The sequence below is a fragment of the Calonectris borealis genome, chromosome 2 (assembly GCF_964195595.1).
Source record: "Calonectris borealis chromosome 2, bCalBor7.hap1.2, whole genome shotgun sequence".
In the NCBI taxonomy this organism is placed as follows: Eukaryota; Metazoa; Chordata; class Aves; order Procellariiformes; family Procellariidae; genus Calonectris; species Calonectris borealis.
In genome coordinates this window covers 80,367,622-80,386,026 of record NC_134313.1, presented here as the reverse complement: position 1 = coordinate 80,386,026, position 18,405 = coordinate 80,367,622, and the positions used below count along the sequence as shown (strand labels likewise).

The 18,405-nt window shown below is 38.3% G+C and overlaps 1 protein-coding gene across 2 annotated transcripts in view; it reads left to right on the top strand.

Moving 5' to 3' along the window:
• The window catches only part of SEMA5A (semaphorin 5A), a 352,567-nt gene that overhangs the window by 265,370 nt on the left and 68,792 nt on the right, over window positions 1–18,405 (top strand). For both annotated transcript variants that reach the window (XM_075142440.1, XM_075142441.1), the window contains 3 exons: window positions 619–800; window positions 2,943–3,086; window positions 11,049–11,196. In XM_075142440.1, the coding sequence (XP_074998541.1) occupies window positions 619–800; window positions 2,943–3,086; window positions 11,049–11,196 (474 nt within the window). The remainder of the gene's footprint in view (window positions 1–618; window positions 801–2,942; window positions 3,087–11,048; window positions 11,197–18,405) is intronic.

Genomic DNA, 18,405 nt, shown 5'->3' with positions numbered 1-18,405 from the left:
TTAGGATTTATACATATAATTACATCTAACGTTTAGAAAGAGTCATATTTAAAACCATTTTATTTTTAAGGAATGGTGCTATATGACACGTGCTTCAAAAAACTTGTCAAAAAAAGACACTCATCATGGAGATTTGAGGTTGATACATCCAGTTTTGTTACCCTGGACTATTATCCTCTGCTGCCTCTTCCTTTTGATCTAGATTTGGGTTTCCACACGCATTCTTGCACATGCTGTTTTACAGTCAGTATCCAGGTTCCTAATCACAGGTAAATTTTAGGAAATAGGGAATACTGTCATCAGAAGATAATCGAGAAAGTGGAACTATACTTTCTATTGAATCACTGTAGACAAGTATGGTGCGAAAGGTAACCGTTAGTTGTGATTATTGTTGTTGCTATAACGGTGGCATCCAGTGGCCCAGATCTGTTGGAGGTGGTGGGAACTATGCAGCTACAGAAATTATAAGGGGAGCTTGCTGTCCGAAAGGTATACCTCTCCAGTGGAGGCTTTTATTGTCGTGGCTTATGGCTGTACCTCCATGTACTGCAGAATTCAGAGGTTGTATGAAGGAACTGTCAGGCCTCAGATAAGCCTTTCTGTTGTGTTTGTTTCTAGATGAGGAATCTGACAGTGGATGGGCATTTTGGAACATGGTCGCAGTGGAAACCTTGCACTCACACCGATGGTGCCAGTGTTGGCTCCTGCCTCTGCAGGACACGTGTGTGTGACAGTCCTGCTCCTCAGTGTGGAGGCTGGCTGTGCGAAGGACCAACCATGGAGATTGCCAACTGTTCCAGGTACACAAAACAATTTCAGGTTCTATCGTTTATGGTTTGAAAGTTGTTAACTTAATCAGAATAGAACCTACCCTTTGAAATCTCATCTGCAGTCCACTGATCCTGTTGTGTGCATGAAACAGCTCATAGCAATGGCCACACAAATGAGACATTAGAAAGTGTCCCTCAGACTTTGTGGGAGAGAATGAGCCAGATGGCAAATAGTGATTTCAAATGCTGTGTACCAAATAATATTGTCCTCAGCTAATCTTGACAAAAGCTCAGAAAGAAAAAAATCAATGTTAGGTAATATCCAAGGTATGGTACTTTTTCTCAGTTCTGTAAGTCATAAAACTTTTTTCTGGAAGTCAGAACTGTTTACTTTTTTGGAGGTCTCATGTCACCGTTGTATTCCCCCATTCTGCCTTGGGAAAAATGTTTTCATTATATCTTTTGCTTGTATCATGACATCTAAATCTAGTACCAGTCTGTATGCCACTCTTTAGCCACTCTTTTGTCTTCCTCAGGCACGTAACCACTCCCAGAAAAAACAGTGAGAGCAGATAATTTCAAAGAGACTCAGAACACTGCGTGTTCTGAAGTGCATTACAAGTTCATGTTTAAAACATTATACATACTTTAATTGCAAGATGAAACTTATATGCTGGTGCATTCTGCTTATTTTCAGTGATTCTTTCTGCTTTTTCTCTCTGCTTTTCTTTTTTTAAACATCAGAAGCACATCATGGTAGTGAATAAAACTGATTATCCTTCTGCACAAGATAACTGCAAGCTCTGTAAGTGGAAATAGTCAATTTTAGGGACATTATTAAAAACATTACAATATAGTATATAACATCAGATCAGGAGAATGGTAGAAAAGATAAGCATGCTGTGAGATACCGAACAATCAAACAATGGTTATTGGCTGTCAGGTTTAGAAGGCAATTTGAAACATGATTTGGGACTTGATTTGCGTACTACCATTGGCAGTATTACACTACTATTTTAACATCTTACTTCTGTTAACAGTGCTATATTAGTAATTGATTCCCAGAATTCATGGATATCCACATATTTTGTTCATTTCACCACTTGGGCCAGACGTTGCACTGACAGCGATTTCGGATTTTGTCTGTGTTACCAGTGATAGCTGATTATTTTTTTCAAAAGCTTTTTTTCTGTGGTATTAACTCTTATATCCCTTGTAATAACAAGATATCAAAATGAATGAAATTTAAATTGGTAATACTTGTGATAAATTACTTGAATAATCTTATGTCATTTTTATTACTGGATTTATTTAGCTTTCATTCTTAAAAAAAAGTGATTTCAAAATCAAGTAAGGCACTATTTTAACTTTTGCTTTTATGATGAAACCTCAAGAACTCATTATAGTTTAGGTTTTGGTTTTTTTTTCATTTCTGTTTGTCTTCTACCAATAGAGAAACTGCAAGCCAGCCATCAAAAGGTTTTGGGAACTGCTTGAAGTGCATCATTTTTTGCTCAGGACAGGGTATGAAATTCCTTTTGAGATGTTTGGTCTAGTATATTTTTTCCTAGGGTATATTGGGGAGGGACAGGAGTGTCCTTTCCAAAAGTTCACAAATGCAGGGTACAGCATGTGAATTCTGTTAGCTTTTTTGATACATTACAAATAAGGTATTGGCACCTTATCAGAGTATCCTGTTGAAATAGCGAACTAATGCATTTTGACACTTACTTATTACTCTTTTTCCTTTAATCACTTTCCTTTCAGAAGAGGTAGCAAAACTTGACATTTTAATCTCCCTGAAAAAAAGACCCACAAATAATAATTACAACAATACGTAATTAAAAGTTATCTTCAGAACTTTGATAGAGGAGTTTGCAGATGAAGTTTACCCAGAATAAAGTGACCGAAAGCAACTAAATAGCTTCATATCTTTGTACTTAAGTTCTTGTGTAATGGGGTCATTTTAGCATTTGCTGATTACAAAGCATGGAATATGGAAGAATCAGAGCACCTTTATTTTACTTCAGTATTCTTTAAGAAATGGAACACGATGCAGTATTAATGACTTCTACAGAAATATTAATGGGCCAGATTCTGCTGTCAGTCACACCTAATCAGCCATTCGCTATGTATAACAGATGACAGAGCCTGAGCTTTTTATTCTACCAGAAATGGAGGCTGGACACCATGGACTTCTTGGTCACCTTGTAGTACCACTTGTGGAATAGGCTTTCAAGTTCGTCAGCGTTCCTGCAGCAATCCAACCCCTCGACATGGAGGACGCGTCTGTGTGGGACAGAATCGTGAAGAGAGGTGAGCTATCTTTTTTCTACTGTCTGTTTTAATTTCTTCTGCTCAGCTATATTCCACAGGACATTTTCTCCTTTACCTGCCTTGTTTTTCTCTTCCCTTTCCTTTCACTCTCCCTCTTCACTGCACAATAGCAGTATTCCCATTAGCAAGGCTGTGGGTCTGCAGTGGTTCTTTCATCTTTCACTTAGCTGCATCCCTCCTGAGCCAGCTGAGAGCTCCTGGTAGTGCCAGAGAATTGTGCTGAAGCAGTGTGCTGCTGTCCCTTGAGACCCTGAAAATTGATTCTCCTTGAAAATCGATTGCAGTGTGTTTGAATTGTAACTCACCCAGCCTCAAGACCTGGAATTCAGAGCAAAATATAGTAAGGTCACAGCACTATGTTACTGATGCTATGAGTTCATTTTTTTTCTGTCTTAAATGAATTAAGCATCTATATAACATGAAAGAAAGTTTCAAGGGCTTTGTTTTATATTCAATAAATATAATACACCTTGAACTCAATTTTTTTTTTTTTTTAAGGTTTCAGGGGTTTTTTAAATTGTTTGTATATATATTACCCCTGAGCAGATCAAGTCAGCTCAGATTTTGATTTCACCATCTACTGCTTTGGCACTGGGCTGGGTATTTTGTCACTAGCTCAGAATGTAAAGTTCAGGCCTCTGATTCCATTTTACGTGCACCCTAATGTCTCTAATTTGTAATTTGTGTGTTAGGAATTTTAACAGGAATTAAATATTTCTTTAAATCAAACTAGAATATATTCATATAAACTGCAACTCTTAGATGCATTATGTTGTTTCCTGAGGCATGCCAAAAAGCTAGACAGCAGAAGAATGTGTTGGTGTAAGAATTTGGAGTACTGTAGTCATCTGTTCCAAGAGATGTATGCAGATACGTTTGCTCTCAGTATGGACTTGCAGCTTACTTCAATGTTTCTGTATAGATGATTTAGTATCCTATATTGCTGTTGGATGGAAACAAGATTCAGTAACCTTTATGATGAGTTTCAGTGAGGGATTTAATTAAACACCAGCTCTGGCATTTCTTCAGATGAAGAGATTCCATTGAAGGGAAGTTGCATCACATTAATGTATTAACAAATCATCAAGGACCCGGTCTTTTTAACTCTAAATGTGAAGGATCAGTATCACAGAACATGTGAACACTTCTTGCTGTTTCAGAGCCACGAAAATTTACCATTTCATTGCAGAGGAAAGCATTTTGTTATTTTTAAATTGCTTTCTGAAAATAGGTTGCCCAACCAAAAAGCCATCACCACCAAATGTAGATTATGTCTGCTGTTATGTAGCTGTATCCGAGCATGAATAACAGTTATTGATTTTCTTGAACTGAGAGGTCAGTCCAGGACAAGACACAATAAGACTGAATATAGAATAAAAGAGTTTAGTCTGGATAGACTTCTTGGTGATGGACTATGAATGTTAGTAGTCATTGTTCATCTTAAGTTTAACATGGAATAAAAGTCCAATAAGGAGTTTCAGAGAAATACATAAAACCGTGAGAAGTAATTCCATAATTATAGGAGAAAATGTCCAGTATTAAGACAATGCGTGCACTAAAAAAGCAATTACAAAATGGAGAGTGATACTTACAATGAGTTGAAATAATAGCAGCCTAGAAGGATTGAATTTTGGTATGTAACAGTTCTGAAGGACCAGCAGGCTTATTTATGTTGCTTTGCTTGATTACTTGTCCTTTCCCTCTTCGTCCAGTTCAGCAGCAATCTGGGATGTGTGTGCCTGTGAGTTTACCGCAGGACGCCTTTGTCTCTCATAGTTCCTCTGTCGCTATTTCCTATCGGCTTGAAACACCCTCCCCTCACACTGGCTCTGCACCTTCCTCTCACTTGCTAGCTTGCTCACAGCTGACCTTCCTGCCTCTACCCTGATTTTCTTTAAGTTATCCTTGATGTGTGCTGATACTTTTAAAGTTTCTTTTTTTTTAAAAGTACTTTTAAAATTTATTTCCAGAAGGTGTGGTATGTTAGGAAGTTTTGTCATATCATTTGTGAAGCATCTAGAGGAATGAGGCCTCAGTTATTTGCCAGGATTTTTGTCAGTGTCAGGCCAAGTACTTGGATAAATCTTTTCATAGCTGTAAAAAGCAGAGAGTCCTGGGAAACTCGCCAGCCAGGGCCCATCCCACCAGGGGAGCAGGGCAAGCCTGGAGATTGTGGCCAGATCCAACCAAGAGTCTAGATAATAGGTGTTATCATGGCAATGAGGCAGGTCTGAGGTCCACTTGGGAAGCCAAGCCACAGGCCAGGGTTAGGATCAGGTTTAGTGGTCACCAGGCAGGTCTATAGCAACAGGACCAAGGCCAGTCCACATGTTGAGGTCTAGACCAAGGGGCTCCATGGTGGGCCAAGGACAAGGTCCAACACTTCTCCAACAGCACAGGTCAGGCAAAGGTTGAAGGTCCCTGGCAGGGCTTAAATAGAGCTCCTGGGCCCATGGATGTGGGTAGAGGTCCCAGGTGAGGCTGGTTGGGACCATTAGGACTTTAATGAGCATTCTTGGGGCTCTGACAGCTTGTAGAGAGTTTTGAGCTGTGAGGGCAATGGAGTACCAGTATTTGCAGTAGTCCTAATTCACTGCTTCACTCCAGTGCCACTGGAGATACATCTGCACCAAATGGAAACAGTTCCTTTGAGAATTGGGCCCAGTTCATTTAGGCAGGCTGAGCAAATATTCCACATGCAGTAACTCCTAAGAAACATTTACCTTGGTTTTGTATCCAGAGTACCAATAAGCAGCTTCTCAGATTTTCTCATTTAAATTAATCAATGCTTATAAATAGCCTAACATTTTACTTTCTTAATGGCCCAGTTCATATGTAAAATGAATATATGTGTAGTTTTAGTAAAAATTAGAATTAGTTGGTTTAGACATTGTGTGCATTTGTCTTTATAAAAGCGCATATTCACGTCACCTTCACAAGTTCGAGGGCATAAAAGGGATTCAGTTTCCACAGCCAAACTTTGAAACAGCTTTTCAACAAACAATGATTTCAGTAGAAGTCCAGTGCATAACTCCATAGAAAGCAAACACAGAAAAGGCAGCGTATAGCTGAGGTAAATTCACCTGCAGATGTGAATGCATATTCAGTTTGAGAGTATTTGTTCATGCATTCAGAACTAAATGTTTGTCTAAGTTATGTTTGTTTTACCTCATGAAAACCATGATCTTATCATGGCTCTGTGCTTGCTGGTCATTCCCTTGAAATCAATGGCAATATTTACTGATGTAAAGTGTTGCAGATAGGTTAAGCTGTTGCATACTCTGCAGCTAAGGGGGGGGGGGGGGCGGGGGATGGAAAACAGTTGAGAGATAGCAGCAAAGATCGATATTACAAAGCCAATTCGCCTTGTAGAAATAGGTCAAAAGTGCAGCTGATGTGCGTTTAGACAGAATATGGAGAGGGAGTAAAAATAGTATTTTAACAAAATTTGCTAATCAGATAAAGTAATTTTATAGGTAATACTCCAGATGGAAGACATCCTGATGAATTCCTTAGGGGCTTAAAAATTTCTGTTTTTTTTCTGTATGAGAAATATTCACTGAAGCTGCTGGAAAACTCTCTAGGTTTTAGTTTATAGAGTCTATAGCGTCCCGTCTTGACTTTTTCATTGAGTGAAAATTCCACCTTTCTGTGGAAGGTGCTATCCATTAAGTCCACGTGTCTCCGTCTTATCTGTGCAGAAATGAGGGACATTAGAATGAAGATCCCTTGCTTTTAGTGAGTGTAGTTATCTTTTATTACATAGGGAAAAAAAGAAAAAAGGCATGGCAAATCAGAAGTAGAAAAATAAATTGGCTGCAGATGAGGAGTAAACGTTTGAAAGCCCTGGAAATTTTTGGACGTATAAGAAGATTAGAAGCAGTGCATATTGTCACCTTTTTTTGTGCACAATCCTTAGCAGATATTCAGAGCTTTTGGGCTTGTTTCCATGAGAAGGAGGAACTGCTGAGAGTCGAGTGCCTGCTCTGCGTAGCATTGCTTGTTTCCGAGCAGTGCGAACAAGCCCGGTCCCCTTCAGCAGAGCAGATCAAACATCACGAGGCTTTGGGTTTTCTTGTGTTCCCATGGCTGTCTTGTCTGCTGGGAAGTGTGTGCTCCTGTCCTCCTTGCTTTCTCTGCTCCTCCCTCTTCTTCCACAGAAGCCCCTGGGAGCACATGCCCCGGCCCCCGCCACCTTCCACAGTCTCCTGGGTGGGGATTTCTGTTGATTCAGCAATCTCAGTCCAGTAAGGCATGTGTGTGCGTTGCATGTCTGCCTTCAATTAAAGGAATCCAGCATTCCCATCAACCTCAGTATAATCTGTGCTTCCCAGTAAGTCACCAGCTGGTAATCACGAGCACCCACCACATAACAGTATATTGCATAGGAATGGGCAGACAGTGATGAAGGTTAGTTTGTTTTTCTTAAATACCTGCTAGTATGATATAGTTCAAAATTAAGAACTATGTGTTTAAATTAAATAGCACCTCTCTGTGGAATAAAAAAGACACAATTGTGACTGTCATGCAGTTAGCCTGTGGTACTCAGTGCTGCATGGGAACACTGAAATAAATCGATGTTTTACTAATGGATGAGATCTTCATAGGAACAAGAATAGTAATTCCAGTTGTACTGGAATTGCCTGGAGTAAAATTTAAAAAATTACTGTAGGAACTAGTGGTTGTGGACACAACTGGCCAGAGCATGTTCTCCCTTCCCCCAGTATGACAATTCCTTTATTAGGGCATTTGAACTTGGATTCACTGCAAGGGGAAACGGGAACGATCACTGTACAAAACCCACATTTCTCTAGCTGTTCTCCCTTCTGACTTCATTGCAGTTAGATTAGGGGAGAGGGCAGTGGTTTCACATATTCAAGTTTCTTGCATTGCATGTTTTGTTGAATTACTGTAAAATGTTAGCCCTGTGGGTCCTGAGAAAAAAATTAAGAGGGGAAGAGAGAGCAAAAGGGAAAAAGGGTTACTGAGTGACTTGAAATGCAGCCAAGAAGAGATATAATGAAACTTGGCTCAAAGCCCCGTGCTGTAGCACAGCTCTCAAAGATCAATTGCAGGGATGTCTCTAGCTGTGAAAACATACCTGATGTTTTCAGAGGCTGGCTGGCTGAAATGAAAATAAAATTCTACTTGGATGCTGTATTGTGTTTTTTTCCTTTTCCTGAAAAAAAGGAAAAATTGCTACTCATTTCTGTTGATTCCCCGCCCCCCCCCCCCCGCCCCAGATTGAAGTTAAGTAGCTTGCATAGGCATTTTAGGGCTTTTTTGAGTTTCATTTTGTAGTTTCAACTGCATCTTTAAATAGTGTTGGTTAACAGAATTTGCCAGCCTTTGAAGTGCTTACTGAGTCAGTTACCAGGTTTCTTTTCTGTCTTCTGCTTAAGTGCGCGAGCAGATGATAGGGCACATTAACAGTAAAAGAGGCGCTGTATAGTGTCATGAATCTCATCTAAGTGAAATTTGTCACACCTAACTTCAGTTGTCCACAAATGTGAGTGCTTATCTGTGAGTCAGGTGTCTGAACTTCCACTACGGTCTGTAGAAATCTAGTCAATACAGGCTGTGGAGAACAGAGTGGTTTGCCTCCTTCTACTGTATATTCCTAGATTTGGTCAAATTAATCATTCTAGCCTCCATAGCTTGTAATGACAAAATTTCTATTGGCTGTAATGGGAGCTTAGATGTCTGTCTCCCACGCAGCCATTATAGTCAATGGAGAGAAATCAGTATATTGAGGGCTGTATTTGTATGACCTACATTAGATATTTGCTTTAGGGTGACATAAATCATGTTTTTAAAAGGGCTGTTTCTTTCCGTGAACTGGAAACTTTCTCAAGTTTAGATGACTACTTCATTTATAGACAGCTACACTGTATATGCTTATATTTTAAGGCGAGATGAGTCCCATGCTTCGTTTTACTTTTTGCGTAGCCTAATATCGGTAATTGTCAACTTCATGGCAGACTTGCTTTATCCTATGTGTGTGTCCCAAATTAACTTAGCACATCTCCATTAAGAACTAATGAAATTATGCAAAATATGTACTCATTTGACTAAATAAATGATGTTACATCTATGTTTCATTGGGTACATGTTCTCAACAAATGTCCATGGCGGCAAACTATCACAAACATTCACATAAATGACTGCATGTGACAAAGAATGTGTGCAGCTGTTTGAGTTTTGGGGAAAGAATATCCAGGCGCAGAACGTTCCTCTGCATCTTTAGTGACAGCATAATGTGAACTGTGAATTACAAATATTGAACATGCAGGAGGAAAAGGTAGTTTATGTATGACCTACTGTTGAAAAACATTTACCCGAATCACACACTGAAGAATTCTGAGATAGCAGATTCATAAGTATTGAGTGTTTAGGTTTTTTCCCTCAGTCTACTAGTAAACAGCAGATGAGGCCAATACAAGCTGTTAATAGTTTCCTTAACTATACAGAAACACTATACAGAAACACAAAACTAAATGTCACTCCCTTATTTACCCCACTCCCAACCTTTTAAATTTTGATGGAGTTGCCCAGACCTAGGGACAAATTCTGAATCATAGGTTCCAGCATATGTGATAAACCTACTGTTGTATGTAACATAAACAAACAACATTTTTTTCCCACAGAATTCTGAATGTGCAGATTCCTTGGTAATGAAGAATTAGAGCTTGAGGATCTTGGGGCTTTCTGCAAAAATATGTAGTTGTGGTTATTCTTGTTGAAAATGACAACAGTTTATACTGTCATTTCTCTTTTTGTAGAAAATGAATTACTGAAGTATTAGAGTCAGTTTTCATTGCAGGAGAGTGCAAAGTGATGGAAACTTGTTAGAAGGGCAAGAAGACAGTGGATTTTGGATGGCTGGTGTAAAAAATGAGGAAATATTGTTAACAGATTGATTTGTTTGTTCAGGACAGACAGTAGGAACAAGAGCCACCCAGCTACATCCATAAAATATTAGAGCACTCCTTCAGGGTCATCTGTTTTCTGAATATCTGTCATGGCTTTGCTTTATCTGAAATAACTGCTAGGTCTCTTTAACAGCCCCAGTCACACTTGCTGGTGGCCCAAATCCTTTGGACCTGTGTAGAGTGTCCTTACTAAGCAGCATATGCTACGGCTAGAGTTATAGATGGCATGCTCAAAAAATCACAATCTTAGGTTTTTACAAAAAATGAAAAAACTCACTAAAAGTTGGGAACCTCCCACATATCTGAATGTCTTATTACAATAATGACAGCTCAGTAGTAAAATATTTCTTCTTCCCTTAAGAACCTCGCAGGCCTCTGAATCGGTTTGCAGCCCACTGGGAAATCCTTCAAAGGTTATAATAGCAAAAATACCCTTTAAAAGATAAAGTAATAACATTATGAAAACAGTACAGTTCTTTATGCCTAAAATCAATGTTTTAACTTTTATTTTACCCATAAAAGTGGAGACACTGTGGAAAGCAAAAAGCAGGTTTAGCTCTCTGAAGAGGAGAGACATGGATCCTAATCAATGCTTAGCTGGAGACTGATAAAAGACTGCCTGCATAAATGGTTGCCTTCCGTTTGGTTGACTCACTTCTGCCACAGATGTACAGCCACAGCTGTTTTTAATAAAGTAGTTGTCAACCTTGCTTACGTGCTTGCAGTACAATGGCATGGTTGTATCGCATGGATTGTATAAAGGCACTGAATAAAGCAAGCAAGTGCTTCACACACGCAATTACGGCCTAAAAAAAACCCCTCAAATGTTTAAACACTGCGCAGTGTGACAACTATTAGTTCAGTGCTTTATGAATAGAGAGGGGCCCTTTCTATAAAATATTTCCGTCTACAAACATCTATCTGAATAATGCAAATGGGAGACTTTTGGGGGAGGTGTTGTCTTGGTACTAAATAGATTCTTTGCCTCCTTGTTTGCCTCTTCTCACAGGTACTGCAATGAGCATTTGTTGTGCCCCCCTCATGTGTTTTGGACAGGCTGGGGTCCATGGGAGCGCTGCACTGCTCAGTGCGGAGGAGGGATCCAGGCGCGGCGCAGGACATGTGAAAATGGTCCCGACTGTCCTGGCTGCAGTGTGGTAAGTAATTCTCAGCTTTCCCTTCAGTAAATGTCCATGGCCATACGCCATGGATGTCCCTGTGTCCATAAGGCGTCTGTGTATGTCTGTATGCTCTACCCCTAACGTGAGTCACCAGAGGGTGTTTGTCTCTGTGTTGCTCGTGTGTGCTGAAATTCACACATTCGGCTTTTTCACAATATCATCTAGAATATGAGCTTCCTGAGGCAAGATTGGTGCAGATGTGGATGTGTCCTTGGCAGGTTTATGGTGTTTTTTATTTTTATCACCAGAGTACATAGGAACTCTTGCTACGAGCCCAGGACTTCATTGTATCACGTCCTGTACAGCACAGAAAAAGATAAGTTTAAACTCTAAATACATAAGGAGCCAATAAGTGAATACATGGAACCACCAGGAAGTGTTGAAGTAAGCTTGAACAGCGATAGTAATCTTAGCGCGGCAGCAGCCTAGCAGCTGTCAGGCTTTGAAGCTGAAGTGGGACGATTTTGAAGGAATAGAAGTGCTTCGTGGATACCCAATTTATGAAGAGAAGCATATGGCAAAGCATATAGGGGCTTTTTCTTATATCTGAACAAATATAAGTGGTAGGTTTCGTGTGATGGGAACATCAAAATGAGACATTGCTTCCTTGAAGGTGAATGAGATGATGCATAGTAGTATATGGGTGAAGGAGAGAAATGTAGCAGAGATGTAGAGAGCGGGGTGACACGTTCACTGCAGAGCACTGGGAAGATAACCTCGGTGTGAGTGTTCCTGAATGGATAACACTGTCAAAGCCAGAGGAAAGAATATTGTTGCAGGACAATGAGAAGCTGAAGCAAAGTCTTAGCAAGGGTGGGTGAATATCAGACAATGAACCTTGGGGTGTTGTTTCGTGATAATTTGAATTCTAGTGGTGGATTGTCATTGAAGGGGGTATTATGTAGAAAGCATAACCTGGGTGAAAATTTGAAGTGGCCAAAACTGCAGAAGACAGATTCTGCTGGTGAATAACAGATGAGGGCGTTAATCTCCTTAGTGAGAGCACAGCTCAAAGGAAAAATGAGAGTTCAGTTTTAGCCATGTTGTGCTTAATGGCCAGGCCAAACGTTGCACAGTGAGAAACATGTACTTAATTTTGTTCCAGAATATTAAAGAGGTAGAAGGAAAATACATTTTTTTTCACATACTAAACCAATTTTTACATGCCTTCATTTCAGAGAGTAAGCTTAATTTTGAGGTTTGTCATCATCTGTGGTCTATTTGTTAGACTGGTAGTAATTCAATACTAAAAAAAGGATCATTTATTACCTTTTTCTAATTTTCAGGTTTTGTGCATTTTCCCAGGATTTATTCTCTTTTTAACATTTATCCTGGTGGTAGAATTGCATTTTCAGTAGATTGAAAACATCCAACAGGTTTGTTCTTGTTTTTCAGTTGCACTTTAAGAATTAACCTAATAACTTAGAATTATACCAAGTTTTCCAAAATATTTGTCTCCCCCTGATGGTACACAAAAAAGCAGACATATGATCTAGATCTATTGTTAAACCTTCCTGACTAGCATAGAAAAGAGCACAATTTGAAGGTTTTCTGTCTCAATCATCCCTGTTTATCCTATACTAACTTTTGTGAAAGAAAGCCATATTTTGTTTGCACAGAATCTTCCCATGGTCTGAAACGAAAAATATGTAGCTTTAATTTCTCAGGAAGCTCCATGAGGAAAGTAGGAAAACCTTTAGTGTAAAAATTTCTTAATTATAACTGATTTGAGATTAATGTTACTGGGTTTTGTAATTTATTACCAGTCTTAGCATGTTGTCTCTGCTGTGTCCAGCAGAGACAGTTACCAGTTCAGCAATGGAAATGTTTTTGGGTTTTTTTATTAATTAGAAAATTATTGCATTGATGGTTTCAAAAAAGTGCTTAGCTTTGGAGTACATAGTTGTCTTGCTAATACTTAAGCACTAATGGAAATCAACCTAAGGTAGAAATCCTCTATAAACCCTGGTGTTCTTGCAGGACAAAGGACTCAGGTATAAAGTCTGTGTTCTATTTAAGTTTCAGTGAATTTGAACCTGGAAGTTACCTGTCTTGAGTCAAAAGTTTTGCAACCATAGTAGAACCTTGTCAATAAGTGTACCTGAAGAAGAAAGTACTTTATTTATTCTAAGAGTTTGTTTCATTAATGTAGAAAAGAGCAATCTGAAATACTTTTATGCCTTCTTGTAATTGTTGAATGGATGAAATATTTATATTAATAAAATCCTAATAAATGAGGAGCAGGAATATCAAAACTTGTTTATTCATCAGAGATTCTTCTGCTTCAACCAAATTTTTGTTTTTATTGTTGTAGGTATGTATCCTTCAAAACAATTAGAATTATGGATTTTTACCATAGTGAATAAAGGACAAATTATTGTGCCTTATTACTACTAATTTCCCATCTTTACTGGTTGTAGTGATACTAAACTCAGGTGGTGAAAGATATTTACTGAATTTAATTTGTTTTTAAAACCTTTTATTCTGAGTATCTCAGAGCACTTGGAAAGCTAAATAATCTCGGGAAGAGTTGCAATGAAAGCGGTAGTAACCTACCTGATCTACTGGATATCCAGCCTGGAGTAAAAGATGTTATGAGCCAAACTTTCACCAAGTGAATTAAAGGCATAGCTGAGAATAGACTCAAGGACTTAAAATGCCCAATTCTCTCTTTCAACCATTAGATGATAGCTCTAACATAAAAGGAGACACTCCAGATTTCTTATTTACCTTCAGTGAAGATGAACTCTGGGAAAATTTCACAACATTTGAATGGCATGAGTTGCCATAGGTCTTCTGCAGCTGTATAGTTCAGAGTCTGTGGTCTGAACAAAGTCAAGTCAAGACTTGGGTTCTTGGATCAAAAGTCAAGACTTGGGTTCTTAAAAAGTGGGAAAGAAAAAAGTGTAGATAGAGGACTGGAGAATGTATTATTTAAGAAGATAATAACTATGTTAGGCTTCATTTCATCTTGAAATGAAAAGAAATTTCTGACACATCAGAGGTGTAGGGTGGACTAAATGCTGTCTTGGGACCCCTTTCAACTATGCCGATTCTTTGTTTTTAGAACCGTTTTTCAGTGGGGGGTTGGGGGAGAAAAACAACAACTGTTTTTATAAGGCTTAAGAAAGGAAGTCTTACAGCTTGTTTGCCAGCAATATCAGGGGACCAGATTTCATGTTGTCGGAGAACCTACCTCTTCTGTTTTCCAATCTGCAATCAGGCTGTGAGAATGCAGTATAGCCAATCCTAATCTATTTAGCTTTTCTTATTTTTCAGCTTTACCATATTCATGGCTGTTGTCTGTGTCCACCTAATGATTTATACCACATAATTTTTCCTGAGCATTTTTCCTTCCTTTTAGTATTGCTCTTAGTCTGTAATATCACAGCGGGCGTCTACTGCCTGTGTTTTGCTTTTTGCATGTTTCTCATCAGTCAGTTCCTTGGTTTTATCTGTTTTATAGCGGAAATCAACCAAGACACTTGAACATTTTTTATCAGGACTCAGAAGAGAGTTCCCTGTAATTATTGCAAACTTAACATCTTATAAAATAATAATGATAATAATAATAAATCTTTTGATGCATATAAATATTCCGAAGAGATAAAAACATGATGATATTTTAAAGATGCGTCTCTGGCTAAAGTACACTCAATACGTGAAAATAAATGGCCAGAGACTTAGGACTGAAAGCATTTATTCTGAATATAGGAAACCATAAATCGTTATGATATAGCAGAATTAGACCACAGAGACTCCTAAAGGTCAAAAGATTTTCATTTCTAAATGAAAATCTGGAGCCATAAGGACCTGTCAAGGTCTTTATGTTAATCAAAGTTAGTAAAGAATGCTTGAAATTGTCTAATACGAGATAGGACCATCACAGCCAAATTTAAGAGCAGCTAAAATCTGGTAACAGAAAGCTTAAGTGGATCACAAACAAGGTATTACTCTCATGTATTCAGGTGATACATGCGCTAGAGAAGGAACTGTGGAATTCTGTGGACTGTGCTAATATGACTCAGAGGAAAAATATCTTTAGATTTTACAGCGTACTCAGATAAGTATACATTTGCTTCAGAAAATGTTTCTTTTCCCCTGAGAAGCATAATCTCAGTTGAATTTGCCTCAGGCCAGTAATAAAAAATAACTTTTTTTAAGAATTATTGCTAGAATAAGAAAACTAGTTTGAGGCTCAAGTTGGGTGACATACTTTACGTATATTTGTCTGTGTTCTCATTTCAGTCATGCTAACATATGCATTAATTTTAGTTTTTGTAATGGGAGACTGGTAAAGTGTATATACTTTCCATATGCCAAAACAAAGCATGTTGGGTTTTGCTGTGGAATAAAAAAAAAGGAGGAATTTTATTTGTTTCTTAGAAATAGTTGCTAGTGTCACATTCATCTTTTATTATTATTATTATTATTATTTCAATGTTCAGGAAGTGTGTTGAACACAAAACTTTGGGAAGAAAAACTATCTGTATTCTAAAGTTTCTGTTATGACACAAGATGAAAAAAAAGTCATGGAAAAACAAATGTCAGAAATGTTTTCTTTCATTAAGTTTTTAAAGGGAATTTGAAGATGGAAGGTTTTCAGAAGTACTTTGTCCACCAGAAAGGAGAGAGTCTGCCTTTAAAATACTTGCCATCTCACAAAACAAACTCCAAATGCCTAGTCTAGAGAAAAGGTACCAGAAAAGAAGATTGTTATTACACTTTTTTATGTTTCTTTTTTAAGTTTCCATTTGACTTATTTGAGTTCAAGAAAAATAAAATAATACATCATCTATTGCAAAACCAGAAAACATATTCTCCAAGCATGAGGTACAAAAAATTGTACTTTTTATATGACATCTGCCTACTTCATGCTTATTTCCTTTTCCAATCCTTCTTTCTGTCTATAATGTAAACTCCGTTGAGTATTAGCTGTTTTTTTTATGTTTTAAAAGTTTAGCAAAAAGTAGAGCCTGTCTTCTTTTGATGCTGCATATACTATTGCAATTATAAGCAATGCCAACTAATTAAAAAGGGTAAAACAAAAAAAAATATCAAAATAACAAGAAATAGTTTCTGAAAATGCTAATACATATTGATTGGTACATGTGGTGCTCAACTTTGTCAGTAAAGTGAGTTATCAACTTGGCATGCGTTGTCAAGGTAAACGTGAAATATAAACTGGTTGAACTGATGTGCATATATATCCAAATGTGAGGTGTTTAAGGTAGTCTTTAGCTACACATCCAGTGATCATTTTGCTGTTTGATTTATTTAATTTCGGAAAAGAGGCTAAACTGCAAGTTGTTTCCTTTCTTGCTTAAAACAAGCAGTGTGAAGCGTCCATTTTTTGAGAAGCATGTAATTTTAAAAATAATTTAAAGCTGAGAAATAAATCTTCAGCTGCTGGAAAACTGTCAGTGCTCCACTTCAATTCAGTTCAACCTATGACAATCGACACTGAGTGCAGTCCTGTTCTGAGGTTCCTATAGCAAGCTCTTTCAGGGACTTCCAAGTCATGTACAATAATGTCTTTCGTGGACCAATGCCAGTTGATTTGAAATGTCTTTCAAATCTAGTTAGAAGGGTTCTCCAAAGTGACTATTCTCACATTCAAGAGCTTTGCCTTGGACATATGTGTACCTGTGATACAGATGATGTGCGTTTGATTCAGAAGTCCAAATCCTATTTAAAAAAACCATAGGAAACAGATTTTACTGTAATTGTGCACAAACTTTCTGAGGGCTTTGGGCTTAGGGAACAGCCGATGTATCCCTCAAGGTCAGGTGATAGCCAAGTGCCTTCATCCACTTAGGGAGTTGTATTGATCAGAGATAGGAGACCTGGTTTGCTACACCCGGAATTTCCCACACTGTTTCCTAAAACACCAAGTTCACCAGCGTGTGTTCTGTCACAGCTATTGCCATTTGTTGCAGTTTTCGGCGGCTCCCATGCTGTAGATGTAGTCTTTGCTATTGCTACTTAGATGTAATACCTTACACCTGGCTATATGAGGCTCTGTGTTTGAATTCTGATCATTACTGTATCTGATAACCACAGAAAGCAGAAGTATCTGAAACCTCCTTCATTCTGCGCCCAACAGCCACAGCATTGGGCTCAAGGGCTCAGCATTACGAGACATGAACTTCTACTTCCCTTTGACTTGGCTGATTTTTGAATCTGAATGAAAAAGGAGAAAGATATTTAGGAAGAAAGGATGTTGGGTGGTGAGGTTTTGTGCTAATTTTAGAATGAATTAATGGGCGATACTGAAGCTGGAGGATATTTCCTGGGGACTCGTGCTTCATCCAGCCTGAGATTTTTTCATTGCGGTGAACCTAGAACAATCAGTTATCTCTGGAAAGTAACTCATAACTCTGTCACTGAACACTAAAAATCAAAACAAAAAGTAGGCGGCATGGCTTTAGCTTAGTTTCATCAAGTAATAAGGCTTACAGGATCATATTGTAGTCTGTAGGGTATTCTTACCCTTCTGTCCATAAGTAAGGAACCCACTCACCCATTACAACTGTGTTTGATTGGAGGGCAGTCTTAGATGACAACATGGAATTGCAACAAGTTGCATGAAAAAGAGTGGCCCAATAAAGGACAAAAACCTAAATTAGTTCCCAACTTGAGAGACAGAGTTGCAGCTGAGTCCCTTATTTGGTCCAAGTGGCATCAGGTGCTGGTCAGTGAGCGTAGATGTTAGCACACATGTAGCTTGTGACTAGCCACTGCACGTCTTTTAATTTTTAGCAGCAGGACTGCTAGGTCCTTCTGGCAGGAGATATGGGAAGGGGAACTGAGAGAAGGAAAAATTTAAAAGACTTGAAATATAAACTTACAGGAAATCAGGCTTCATTAGTTCCAGTGCTTATGGATCTACTTATTTAGTATGTCTAGTGTAGCTTTATTTGATACATAAGTAGTATTTCCATAAAATCAGAACTGACATAAGCAGGGAGAACTGTAAAAAAAAACTACAGAGAGATTTCAGCAGACTCAGGGAATGGGTAATTTTGTGGCAATTGAAATGTATTTTGGGGGAATTTAAGCCAAAAAAAGAACAACAGATGTAACACCAGTGTTTCTACCAATCTGTTCTGGGAGGAAGTTTCTTCCTATCCTCCATCTAGCAATCGTGGGAGTAGGATACACCAGATAGATAGTCATCTAGTA